The following is a 12,927-nucleotide window of genomic DNA, read 5'->3' on the forward strand; positions in this document are numbered from 1 at the left end:
GGCATCCTTGCCTAGTTCCTGTTCTCAAAGGGAGTGCTTTTAATCTCTCTCCATTGAGAACAATGTTAGCTCTCAAGTTTGCATATATACTTTTTACTATGTCGAAGAAATTCCCCTCTAATCCTATTTTGTTGAGTGTTTTAATCAGGAAAGGGTGTTGGATTTTGTTAAAGACCTTTTTTGCATCAGTTGATAGGATCATGTGGTTCTTGTTCATTGTTTGTTTATATGATGAATTACACTGATTGTTTTTCTTATGTTGAACCATCCTTGCATACCTGCTATGAATCCTGCTTGGCCACGGTGATTTATTTTTTGATGTATCATTGGATTTTATTGGCCAGGATTTTATTTATTTATTTTATTTATTCAGGATTTTTGCATATATGTTCATAAGAGATTCACACTTTCTTTTGATGAAAAAAATCCCTGATCTTTGAAAGAGCGACTGTTATCAGCAATGCCTGTTTAAGCAGCTGGCTTAGCATCCAGGCAGCTGAATAGCCTGAGTTCAAATCCCAGGTCTACCTCATGCTAACTGTGCATCCAAGAACAAGTCACCTGGCCTCTCTGTGCCTTGGCTTCCATACCTGTTGAGTGGGCATCAGAACAGAAGTCCAACAGCAGAGGGATGTAAGGATTCCGTTAGTCCATGCTGTGCGTCAGTCAGCGTAGCATCTGGGTGCAAACTGTCCACCTCATCCCCCTCACCTGGGAAAGCTCCTGTAGTCCTGGCCTGAGTTATCGTTCAAAGATGGTCACTCAGGGAGGTCTGTGCTCGTGTGTATGTGTGTGGAAAACCACACTCACACACATCACCCCCATTTTCTCACCCACACCCATTCTCTCACATACCCTATCCACACTCACACACACATGCACACTCACATCACACCCACATCCAGTCTCACACACCCTATCCACACTCCCTCACACACATGTGCACACTCACATCACCCCCATTTTCTCACCCACACCCACTCTCACTCACACACCATATCCACACTCCCTCACATACATGTGCTCACTCACATCACATCCATTTTCTCACCCACACCCACTCTCATTCTCACACTGTGTCCACAGTCTCACACACATGCACAATCACATCATGCCCACTTTCACACCCACTCTCACTCTCACACCCCATCCACACTCTCACACACTCACACCCGCACACTCCCTCGCCCTCATTTACACACACTCTCACTGAAGCTCCACTGATGCTTGATGCCCGTGGGGCTCACTGACCCTCATGCAGTGTGCTGATATCTCCATGATAAACCTGGATAGTCCCGGTCCTCTCCATCCTGTGCAGCTGTCTTCCTGGCATCAGGCCTCCTGCTGGACACGGACACTGATGGGCTGTCCCCCTCAGCACAGAGCAGCATGAGCCCCTACGCCCCAGTCTCCCTCTGTAGTAAGCAAGTGCAGCTGAGCGGACGTAATAAGGAGTCAGTTCCTTTATGTGCTGTGGCATCTCTGTGTGTCGTTCGTGGCAATGTCAAAACCATCTTCCTTGCCATGATGAGAGTCCACCCCTACAGCTGTCAGGCTGATCCAAGTTCATGGGGTCTCCACAGGATGAAGGAGAACCGACCCCAGGGCTTCCAGGATGGGTTGTCCTGCTGGAGAAGCTGGCCATATCCTTCTCCAGAAGGGGGACCAGGAGGTTTGAACTGCCAGCCTCTTAGTAGCCCAGTGTTGCATCCTCTGTGCCACCAAGGAGATTTTTCTCCTGGGGAGCTCCACTCCACTCAGTTTACCTCGGGCCCTGTGTTCTGTGTCAACGTTGTTGTTGTTGTTATGTGCTGTCACCCGTGACCCATAGTGATCCGATGTACAGCAGCTCTGAACCCTGCCCTGTCCTGAGCCAGTCTCACTGACTCTGACTCACCAACCCCCATCACCCCAGTTACTGAGTCAGTCCATCTCATCTGAGGTCTTCCTCCCCTGTGCTGTCCCTCTACCCTTCTGAGCATGATGTCCTTCTCTAAGGATCGTCTCTCCTGGCCAAGTGCCCAAACTATGTGAGACAGAACTTCAAAACCCTAGCCTCTGAGGAAAATCTTGGTTTCACCCTCTCACATAGGAAGCTGAATTTGCAGTCTTGCAAACAGCCAACCACGCTTAGTGGGACTGCACATGAACCCATATGCTGGACGGTAGCCAGTAATGCCGACGAGGGCAGGCCTCACAGGAAAGTGTGGCCGGGTGTGCACCGTGGGCCCCATGCTCCTTCTCTGAGTCTTTCTGTGCTCCAGGCTTTAACAGCAGGGTGGGATCTTCATGTCCAGCAGGGAGATTAGAATGTCTCACAGCCGGGGTGGACTGCAGTGTGGTTCCTGAGGGCTGCCTCGTGCCAGCTGGATGCCCTCATTGGTCACATGCGTGAGAGCTAGTCTGTCTCGGCTCACGCTGAGAAAGCAGCCCGGGCCAGGGCACAGACGGTGCACAGCACTTGGAGGGATTAGTATTATGTTGTTAGGTGCCGTCAGGATGGAAGCTACTCACAGCCAATCCTGAGTGGATTTTCAGAGGCTGGCGGTCGCTGAGGAAGTCACTGGTCTTTCTTTTCTGAAACAGCTGGTGGATTTAAGCCATGTGTCTCCTGACCACTAGGCCACCAGGCCACCCCGGGAAGTCTACAGCTGGCCGTGGTCAGTTAGTGTGGTCGCCACTGCATGCAGACCTGCCCAGTGGCTTGGAGGAGTGAGGCTATGTGGGCAGTCAGAATCCCTCTGCTGCATATACAGTGCACCCCCACCCCAGCTAACACAAGGTGGGAGGGCCGAGTGGACCCCCAGGTGCCTCAGGAGAAAGGGCTGGCAGCCTCTCTCAGAGTAGTGGACACTGCAAGTGCTGGGGGGAGTCAGGGTGCCATGAGCTGGGGTTCCTGTGACGGCTCACACTCGGACTTCCTTGGTGACCTGGGATCTGCCCTCCACGGTACACCACACACTGTGTGGCTCAGTGGTCAGAACCTACGCTGCCATCCCGAAGGCACATAGTTCGGATCCACCAGCTGCTTGGTGGAAGAAGGATGGCCAATCTCCACCTACAATTTACTGCCTCTGACCACCTGCTGGAGGGTCAGCTACGGGCCAGGTCCAACTCGATGTCACATGACAATAACAACTATGTACAGCGTGCCACCAGGCTCTGGGAGGTGGGCAGTTCAAACCCACTAGCCCCTCTTGTTGATGTGATGTGCCATCGATTTGCCTGTGACTCATAGTGACCCTATATACAACAGCCCTAAACCCTGCTCTAGCCTGTGCCAACCTCACTGTCTCTGACACACCCACCCCCATTACCCCAGTCACTGAATTGAAACATCTCACCCAGGGTTTTCCTCTCTTGTTCTGTCCCTCCACTCTCCCAACCATGATGTCCCTCTCCAAGGACTGATCCCTCCTTGTAACATGTTCAAAGTATGTCAGACCAAACTTCAGAATCCTTGCCTCCAAGGAGCAGCCTGGTTTTACCCTCGCTGGAACAAACCTTTTTGTTCTCTGAGTAGTTCAGGGTATATTCCGTACTCTTTTCCACCACACGGTTCAAAGGCATCTATTCTTCTATTATTCTTAGTCATTGTCCAGGTCTCTGCTGTATAGCAAGTAATTGTGAAGACTATGGCTTGTATCAGGCACATCTTAGTCTCCAGACTAGCGTCATTGTTCTTCAGTACTCTAGAGAGGTCCCTGACAGCAGACTTTCTCAATACAATTCGTCCTTTAATTTCCTGGCTGCTTGTACCAAGAGTGTTGATTGTGGAGTCAAGCAAACTAAAGCTCTTAACAACCTCAATCTCTTCTCCATCCATCATGATACTGTCAGTAGGCCCAGTGGTGAGAATCTTTGTTTTCTTGATGTTGAACTTCAGTCCATATTGAAGGCTGCAGTCCTTGAGCTTCTGTAGTAAGCACGTCAGGTCCTCCTCAGATTCACCAAGCAGGGTTGTTCCTCCAATCCTGATTGTCACACTCCTCCTCATAGAGCCCAGTCTCCCAAATGATTTGTTCTGCACATAGCTTGAAAGGTTCGGAGAGAGGACACATCCCTGGCATACGCCCTTCCCAATTTTGAACCATGCAGTGTTTCCTTGCTCTGTTCTGATGACTGCCTCCTGGTCCAAGTATAGGTTTTACATAAGCACAATCAAGTGTTTTGGGATTCCAGTTGTTCTCAGAGTCAGCCACAGTTTGTTGTGATTCACACAGTCAAATGCCTTTGCATAGTTGATGAAACAGATAAATATTCTTCTGGTATTCTCTACTTTCAGCCAAGATCCATCTAACATTAGCTGTAATAGCCCTAGTACCATGGCCTCTTCTAAACCCAGCCTGCACTTCTGGCAGTTCTCTGCTGACGGCTGCTCCAGTCTTTTGTAAACACCCCTTCATGGAAGCCTGTGGGGAGGCTCTTTCCCGTGGGGAGGCTCCTTCCCATGGGGAGGCTCTGTCCCGTGGGGAGGCTCCATCCCGTGGGGAGGCTCTGTCCCGTGGGGTGGCTCTGTCCCGTGGGGAGGCTCCTTCCCATGGGGAGGCTCCGTCCCGTGGGGAGGCTCCGTCCCGTGGGGAGGCTCTGTCCCGTGGGGAGGCTCTGTCCTGTGGTGTTGCTGTGGGTGGAAATCGACTTGACGTCACAGGGCAGCAGCAGGCATGCCTGAGAGCAGAGGTGGCTTTGGGTTGGCTCCTCACCTTCCACGGGGGAGATCTAGGTTTGATTCCTAGTCAGTGTGGCTGCCACCTGTCAGAGGTGCTGCAGGGCTGCTTCAGGTCTCAGCTGAGGCACCTGATGAATGTAGGTAGGAAGAAAAGCCTGGTCATCATGGCTGCGCTCTGCTGCCCGGGGAGTTGCCATGGTTATCCAGAGGAAGGTCAGGAGAAGCTAAGCGAGCGTCCTCTGTGGACAGCCTGGGATGAGGGAGAGTGCTGGCCGGGCGTGAAGATGGCAGGCAAGGAGCTTCGGCCGCCCCTGGGTTTCAGTTACAGGGAAGAGCTGTCCAGGATGTTGGGGGGCTGGCATGGGGGTGGCGCTCCCTGCGTGCGGCCGCCTGCTCACTGCCTTGCTTACCAACCTTAACCCTCATCTTGTCAACACGTTTCCAGTCATGAAGATAGTCTTGAATGGGGTTTTAGGTAATACAGATTTTTATGTAGTTACCAAAAACCAAAGGCCCAGAGCTCTGGAGTAGATCCCATCACACAGCGACCCCCCATGAGATTAACCAGGTTGTAACTCTTCCCAGGAGGCATCCCACTGGGGAGCGGTGGGTGGGTTTGAACTACCAGCCTTCAGTGTGAAGTGTCACATCACCAGACTCCTTCTCTGAGGTGGTCAGCGGGCACTGGTGCCCAGGGGGTCTGTAGTGCTGGCGTTGGTGGAACAAGGCTGGTTCCTGAGACTCACACAGTCACTGGGTCCCCGCCATGTGTCCTTGTGGGGTACGGGCACCGCCCAGAATCCTGGGGCAGACAGCAGATGGGCACTGTGTCCATGGCCACAGTCAGTGTGCCAAGCCAGGACAGGTGGACGTGGACAGCAGTGGTGGCCTCCAGCAGTTCCTGACTGAGGTGCCCTCTTGCAGTGAACCGCCTGGGGGAACTCCGTGAGGACAATGACCCCAACTGCACCTATGAGGGGGACAACAACGTGCTGCTGCAGCAGACCAGCAACTACCTGCTGGGGCTCCTGGCGTCCAGGGCCCAAGGTGAGAGGGCCCGGGGTGAGGGGGCCCGGGGTGAGGGGGCCCAGAGTGACGGGGGCTGAGGGTGAGGAGGACCCAGGAGGAGAGGGCCCAGGGGGAGGGGGCCCAGGGTGACAGGGGGCCCAGGGTGACGGGGCCCAGGGGGAGTTGGCCCAGTGTGACAGGGGGCCCAGGGTGACGGAGCCCAGGGTGAGGGGGCCCAGGGGGAGGGGGCCCAGGGGGAGGGGGCCCAGGGGGAGGGGGCCTAGGGTGACAGGGGGCCCAGGGTGACGGGGCCCAGGGGGAGTTGGCCCAGTGTGACAGGGGGCCCAGGGTGAGGGAGCCCCAGGGTGACGAGGGCTGAGGGTGAGGAGGATCTGGGAGGAGAGGACCCAGGAGGAGAGGACCCAGAGGGAGGGGGCCCAGGGTGAGGGTGGGCCCTGGGTGAGGGGGCCCGAGCGTGAGGGGGGCCCGAGGAGGAGGGGGTCCAGGGGGAGGGGGAGTCTTAGACACAGAGTGGTCGGGTTCAGGAAGGGTCAGAAATGAGGAACAGTCAAGGTGAGGAGGGGTCAAAGGTAAGGAAGGGTCAGGGGTGAGGAGGAGTTGGGTGAGAGGTGGTTCAGGAAGAGGGTGAGTTTGAGGTGAGGAAGCCCTGGTGAGGGGTTCCCTGGGGCTTGTGATGGGTGTCATAGTTCAGAAAGGAGGCCTTGAGCATAGAAGGGAGTTGTGAGGTGAGACTGGCAGCCAAGGGGCCCCAGGGGCTCAGAACAGGGTTCAGGAAGTCAGCAAGGGGCCTGAGTGGATCTCAGGAGAGGATGAGGGATCTGAAGGGCCGCCTCCCCCAGCGCCCTGGGTCTGAAGATTCACAGCCTGTTTGCAGAAAGGAACTTCTTTTTTTCTTTTCAAACTTTTTGTGATTTGGGTGAAAGTTCCACCACTCATGTACGTCTTTCACTGAGGTCCCCACGTCATAACTGCACTCTCCCTGCTCCCTCCCTGGGACTCTCCTTTCCTCTCGCCCTCCCCTCCTCCATCCCCTGCTCCCAGCTCTGTGTTCTCTCCCTGGGCAGATGGAGACCTCTGGAGGGGACAGCGAGTTGGGGTGGGACGCTGGGTCAGCCCATAGGGACAACGTGCTGCCTGCCCCTGGGCTCTGTGTTGTGTGGTCTCTCCATCGCTCACACACCCTTCTGGACCATTCATCCTAGATGGAGCTCACTTCAAAAGCCCCCTGAAGACCACCGACTTCCTGGAAGCCTATGAGGACATCCTCAGTCAGCGCTTCCGTGTCCCCCGGGAACAGGACGGCTGGGACACTGAGGGTGAGTGTACCGGGGGCGCTGGACACTGGGCCCCACCTCACCTCCAGGAGGCACCATGCCACAGGGAGAGGCTGTGCAAGCGGCTTGGTCATCTGGGTCGCCTGGACTGCTGGCACAGGCCACCAGGTGGGGCCGGCACAGGGCCACTTCTCACCACCCGGACGCTGCCCAGAAGGCCAGAGATTGACCAGCTGGTGGAGCTCCGCACCAGTACCTGTCTGTGTGTGTGTGTGCCTGTGTGCACGTGTGTGACCCCATCTGCCTGAGTCACTGTGCACTTGTGGGTCTGTAATGTGTCTCTGTGGGCAGCTCTCTGTATCCGTGTCACTACGTGTGTAAGTCCGTGCGTTTCTATGTAAGACTGTGCACACGTAGTCTCTGCTTTTAGAACAACCAGGGTTTCCCAGAGCAGGAAACACCCACACCCCGCTGGGCAGTGTCCCTCCCCCTCTGGGGCATGTGCTGGGCACCTGCTGGCCACTGCGTCCTCACACTTTTCATTTCCTGTTTGCAAGTGACCCTGGCGGCGTACAGGTGGCTGGTCTGTTACCTGCTGCGGGAGAGTAACCAGAAGCTGACCCGGGAGAAAAGCTTAGGCCACAGTGACTTTGACGCAAGGAATAACTGCCAGGTAGGGCTGGCTGCACCTGAGCTGCCCCACGTCCGAGCTGCCCCTCGCCCAAGCTGCCCCACCCCCGGGCTGCCCCCCACCCAGGCTGCCCCCCACCCAGGCTGCCCCCAACCCAGGCTGCCTCACACCCGAGCTTCCACTGCCTGAGCTGCCTCACGCCGAGCTGTCCTCCACCTGAGCTGCCCCACCTCCAGGGTGCCCTACGCTGAAGATGCCCCTCGTCCGAGCTGACCCCCTCCTGGGCTGCCTCATGCCAAGCTGCCTCCTGGCCCGAGCTGCCCCCCCCCGTCTGAGCTTCCCCACTCCTGGGCTGCCCCACGTCCGAGCTGCCCCCAGCCCGAACTGCTCACTGTGCCCACGTCCACTGTGGCCAGGGTCCTGGTGGGGCAGCTTGGCAGTCGGTCACATGACCTCCTTGTCCATGGGTGTGACGGTCTTGGGACCAGTGAGCTGTCCAGAGGTGGACACTGTACTTGGGTAGCCTGATGCGGCCTGGCCTGTGGTCACTGGAGCTGGGTGTTAAGGTCAGCCCTGCCTGGCCTGTGCCCACGGAAGCTAGCATTGTCTGACCTGTGGTCACCGAAGCTGGACATTACAGTCAGCTCTGCCTAGCCCATGGGCATAGAAGCTGGGACTTAGGCCTGACTATGCCCAACTTATGGTCATTGGAGCTGGTGTTAAGGTCAGCCCTGCCTGACCTCTAGACATGGAAACCAGGGTGTTAGTCCTGACTACAGCCGGTTCATGGTCATTGAAACAGGCCACGAGGCGCTGTGGTCAGAGAAACTGGAAGCTTAAGTTATGTCAGCCGTCAGCAGCAGTGGGGTCTAAACCAAGCCCTGCCTGGACATGTCCTAATGACCACCAGGCCAGGAACAGCCAGGGAGGGTTTTCAGAGTGAGCCCTGCTGCTCCAACAGCGAGGACTTCCCTGTTCCTGGTCACTAGGGGTGACAGTCCACCATGGCCCCTCACCGCCCAGCCAGCTATCCAGTCAGGAGGCTAGGGGCTGGCCTGCCTTGTTCAGTGTCTTCCCCTGTGGGGGCCCATCTGGGCCTCTCAGAGATCTAGGGGGGATGGCCGCTCCTTCCCTCCTTCCCAGGCTGATGCCATCGGAGAAGGTTTCCATGACCCCAGCGTGGGGCAGCCTTCCCAGGGCCCACCGGAAACAGCCCGGGAGCTGCAAACGGAAAAGAAGCCATCAGCACAGGGCGAGGGGGGGGTTAGACACGCCTCAGCAGCGACAGACGCCGTAAACAGTCGGAAGACAGACAGACGCTAGACAGAGAATCCCACGGGGCTGCCTGTGGAGGAGGGCCGACAAGCTGATGTGAAAACACAGATGTTCAGCCTGGCTGGGGACCAGCACTGACGGAGACTCATTGCACGGCCCAGAGTCTGCACTGGCGATGCCGGGCCCTGGGGCGTGTGTGGTGTGCACATGCATGGATGTTTGTGTGTGTGAGAGCAGATGTGTCATTGGAGGTGTACGTGCTCACCTGGGAGCAGAGTCCTCCTCACATCTGGGTGGAATCCTCCTCACCCTGGCGTGGAGCCACCCTCTCACTAGAGCAAACTTGTCCTCGCCCTGAAGAGCAGAGCTGCTCTCAGATGTGGAGTCTCCTGGGCCTGGGAGGTGCTTTGATGACAACTACCATTGCAATGGGAATTCTGCCCCCCAAAGTAAAAAGGTACCTGAACACCCAGAAGCCCCCTTTTGAGATGATGTCCAGTAGGACGAGGCTGAGGGGCTTCAAGGTCTGAGGGCATGCCTGCCAGTGGACGAGCCCAAGCAGCATCCTCTCTCAGGCCTCCTAGATTGGATGTTGTTAGGTTGTACACACACACACACACACACACATACACACACACACTCATTTGCTGGTTCAACACCATTCACGTCTGGATGGTTTCCATGCATTGATCATGCTGTGTAACCAGTCTGACTGGGTGGTCTTCATGCATTGATCATGCTGTGTAACCTTTACCTATGAAAATACTCATTGCTGTCCAGGCACGGGACTCCCAAGGCCCTGGCCCATCAGGAGGAGATCACCCCTCTTTCTCCTGTAGCTACTCGTGGATTTGAATCACCAGAAGAGGCGTAGCTTCTGGGTTCGCAGTGCAAATTCCTACAAACTTCGTCCCCAGGACTCCCCAGAGAGCCCTGATCTCCACCAAGTTTCCCATTCCTTCTTATTTCTGAAAATGTGTTTATTATGGGTTTGTAGAAGACTTGAAGTGCTTGCTGCAGAAGACAAAAGACTACACCCTTCAATGTGGATTGCATGTCAACATAAAACAAAACCACCTTCCACTGGACCAATAAGCACCATCAAAATGGATGGAGAAAGCATGGAGGTGGTCAATGTCTTCGTCTTACTTGGATCCACAGTCAGTACACGTGGTACTAACAGGAGATCAGGACACATACTTCACTGGGAAAGGCCGCGCTCAGGAACATCTCCAAAATATTGAGGAGCAATGATGTCAGTTAGACGACAAAGGTGCACCTGATTCAGGTCATGATCTTTTCAATCACTTGCTATGTGTCTGAAAGATGGACACTGACTAAGAATAACGGAAGAAGAACTGATCACTTTAAACTGTGTTGTTGGAGAAGAGCATTGAAGATCCTATGGACAGCTAAAAGAACGAACAGATACGTCTTGGAGAAGGAAGGTGTGGCCAGAGTGCACCTTGGAACCAGTTGGTGAGGCTCCGTCTCCTGTCCTTTGGGTGTGTTGCGAGGAGAGGTTGTTCCTTAGAGCAGACATCATGCTTGGAAAAGGGGAGGGGGAGTGAAGGAGGGGAAGACCCCCAGCGAGGTGGATTGACCAGTGATGCACCAGGAGGCTGAGTGTGCCTGAGATGGTGCAGATGGGACAGGACAGTGACGGGGGAGGGAGGGGAAGGGACGGAGGAGAAGAGGGAAGAAGGAGACGTTCATCTCAGGGAAGTAGCTCCTGTCCCCGTCCAGCCGGCAGTTGCATATTGAGGCTCAGATGCCCGGGTAGAAGCTGCTTCTGGTTTACGCAGCTGTGGAGCCTGGTGAGCCAGGTGGACAGGCTGCTGGTTTGGAGGCTGGAGAATCCAGCATCAGTGGACAATCCCGCAGGCCACAGACTCAAGTCCACAGAACTGGAGGCCAGCTGGAAACAAGCCAGGGTCTAGATCCTGATCTAGCAAAGAGCAAGTGAGCTGTCAGAATGGCCACATCGTAATGTTTCAGGCAGACCACTCCCCTAACAAAACTCCTTCCATGTGCTCTCACCACAGAGGGGATAACACCGTGTCAGATCTCATCAAGGTCACGGTGACATGCCCACTGGAGGAATGACCACATCCTAACTGCCAGGCCATAGAATCACGGGCGGCCATGCCCGCCCAGCCTCTCCAGCTGCAGTGTGGGCCTCTCATGCCCACTGCAGCCCCAGTCACTGTGTCACTTGTGTGTCTGCTGAGTCCCTCTCACTATGTCCTGTGTGTTTCAAGTATTCACTGCATCCCTCTGACCATGACCTTTGTCCTTTCCAGGTGTACTACTGCCGCTCGCTGGCCCTGGCCTTCATGGAGCTGACGGTGGCCCAGCGGTTCCATGACTTCACCCGGCACCCAAGCGTCCCACCCTCGCTGCGGGGAGTGCTGGGCCGGCTCAGTGCACTCTACGCCCTGTGGTCCCTGAGCCCCCACATGGCCGTTCTCTACCAAGGTGAGGCCACTTCCTCCCTCCCGGTGCTCCCTGGGGAACCCTCCTCCCTTCACATCTCCCCAGAATTGCTGTAAGAGGGAACTAAGGGTGCCTTTACTTGGGGAGCCCATCTTCTCCAGTGTGATGTTGGTGAATTGACTTCTCATGTGTTTACTAACCCCATCCCCCCTAGGGGAAGGTGTTCACCGATCCCCATTCCTGTTGGGAGAGAACGTTTGGTCCCCATTCCCACTGGGGGAGGTCCTCCTGAGAGAGGGTGCTTACTAATCCCCATCACCCTTGGGAGGGGGCTTGCTGAGCCTCGTCCTCCCTGCTGGAGTGTTCACTGGTCCCCTTTCCGTCCATACTAGGAGAGGGTGTTTTCTGACCCCGTTGCTGCTGAAGGACGTGTTTACTAATCCCTGTGTCGTGTCCCCCCCCCAAAAAAGGTGTTCATCAATCCAAATTCCTGTTGGGAGGGAGTGTTTACTGGCCCTGTTCCCGCTGGAGGAAGTGTTTACTGATCCCCATTCCCCTTGGGAGAAAGCATTCACTGCCCCCATCCATGCTGGGGGAGGGTGTTCACCACCCCCATCTGTGCCGGGGGAGGGTGTACCCCCATCCTCACCTGGGGACGGTGTTCACCGCCCCCATCTGTGCCGGGGGAGGGTGTACCCCCATCCTCGCCGGGGGAGGGTGTTCACGTCCCCATCTGTGCTAGGGGAGGTCCTCCTGAGAGCAGGTGTTTAATAATCTACACACACACCTGCGGGGTTGCTGACCCCTGTTGATGGCTAGAGGAGCAGGATCACACCAGAGCTCACTTCTCAGTGAAGACCCCACAAGAAGACACAGATTGCAGAACCCAGGATGGGACTGCAGTGGCCCCACCTCTGTCCCATGGGCTCCTCGAGGCCCCTCTGAAGTCAGTTTCCCAGTTAGTTCAGCAAGGACTTCTGAGTGCTGGGTTCTAGGAAGAGCAGAGCACCCCCCACTATGATACTAGACTGCTGGGGGGACACTGCATGCCTCCAAGGAGCCTCCTTAGTTCACCCTGACCAAGTGCCCTTCTCCCCGCCAGCTGGCCCGAACCAGACAGTGTCCAGCACAGCTGTGTCAGACAGCGAGGTTTGCCCTGGGCGCTGAGGCCGCAGGTCCCGTACACTGCATGCCACCCTACCCCTCACCTCAGTGTCACCCCCAGGCCTCAGGGGGGAGCCCAGCAGCCCTGCATCTCACCTGGGGGGGACTGTCACCAGCAAACCATCCTTACTTTCTGACCGTCCTCCTGGGAGGGAGGCCTGGGCTCGAGCCTTAGTCCTGACCCCTGTTCCAGCCCCAGCCCACTTGTATCTGGCTCTCTATTAGAGGCCACAGTGCTGGCTGGCCAGGTGGGGACTGGGGATGTGCCACAAACAGAGTGAGCCCCCACAGGAGGACAGCGTGCTGGGAGCACAACAGACTCCATGTGACCGTTCTCTCCTCTCACAGGCGGCTACTTCTCTGGCGAGCAAGCGGGTAAAATGCTCAATAACACCATATTGGACCTGTGCTCCCAGGTGAGTCCTCTCACCTGCGTGTGTGCCACATCC

General features: G+C 56.0%; 1 protein-coding gene across 1 annotated transcript in view; it reads left to right on the forward strand.

Moving 5' to 3' along the window:
* Nucleotides 1-12,927, forward strand: part of ACOX3 (acyl-CoA oxidase 3, pristanoyl) — a 48,505-nt gene that overhangs the window by 29,598 nt on the left and 5,980 nt on the right. The window contains exons 11-15 of the mRNA XM_006893666.1: nt 5,594-5,716; nt 6,901-7,014; nt 7,530-7,645; nt 11,182-11,356; nt 12,827-12,894. Coding sequence (XP_006893728.1) covers nt 5,594-5,716; nt 6,901-7,014; nt 7,530-7,645; nt 11,182-11,356; nt 12,827-12,894 — 596 coding nt within the window. The remainder of the gene's footprint in view (nt 1-5,593; nt 5,717-6,900; nt 7,015-7,529; nt 7,646-11,181; nt 11,357-12,826; nt 12,895-12,927) is intronic.

This window comes from Elephantulus edwardii, unplaced genomic scaffold, assembly GCF_000299155.1.
Source record: "Elephantulus edwardii isolate Elephantulus edwardi_28Jun2011 unplaced genomic scaffold, EleEdw1.0 scaffold00129, whole genome shotgun sequence".
Classification (NCBI taxonomy): Eukaryota; Metazoa; Chordata; class Mammalia; order Macroscelidea; family Macroscelididae; genus Elephantulus; species Elephantulus edwardii.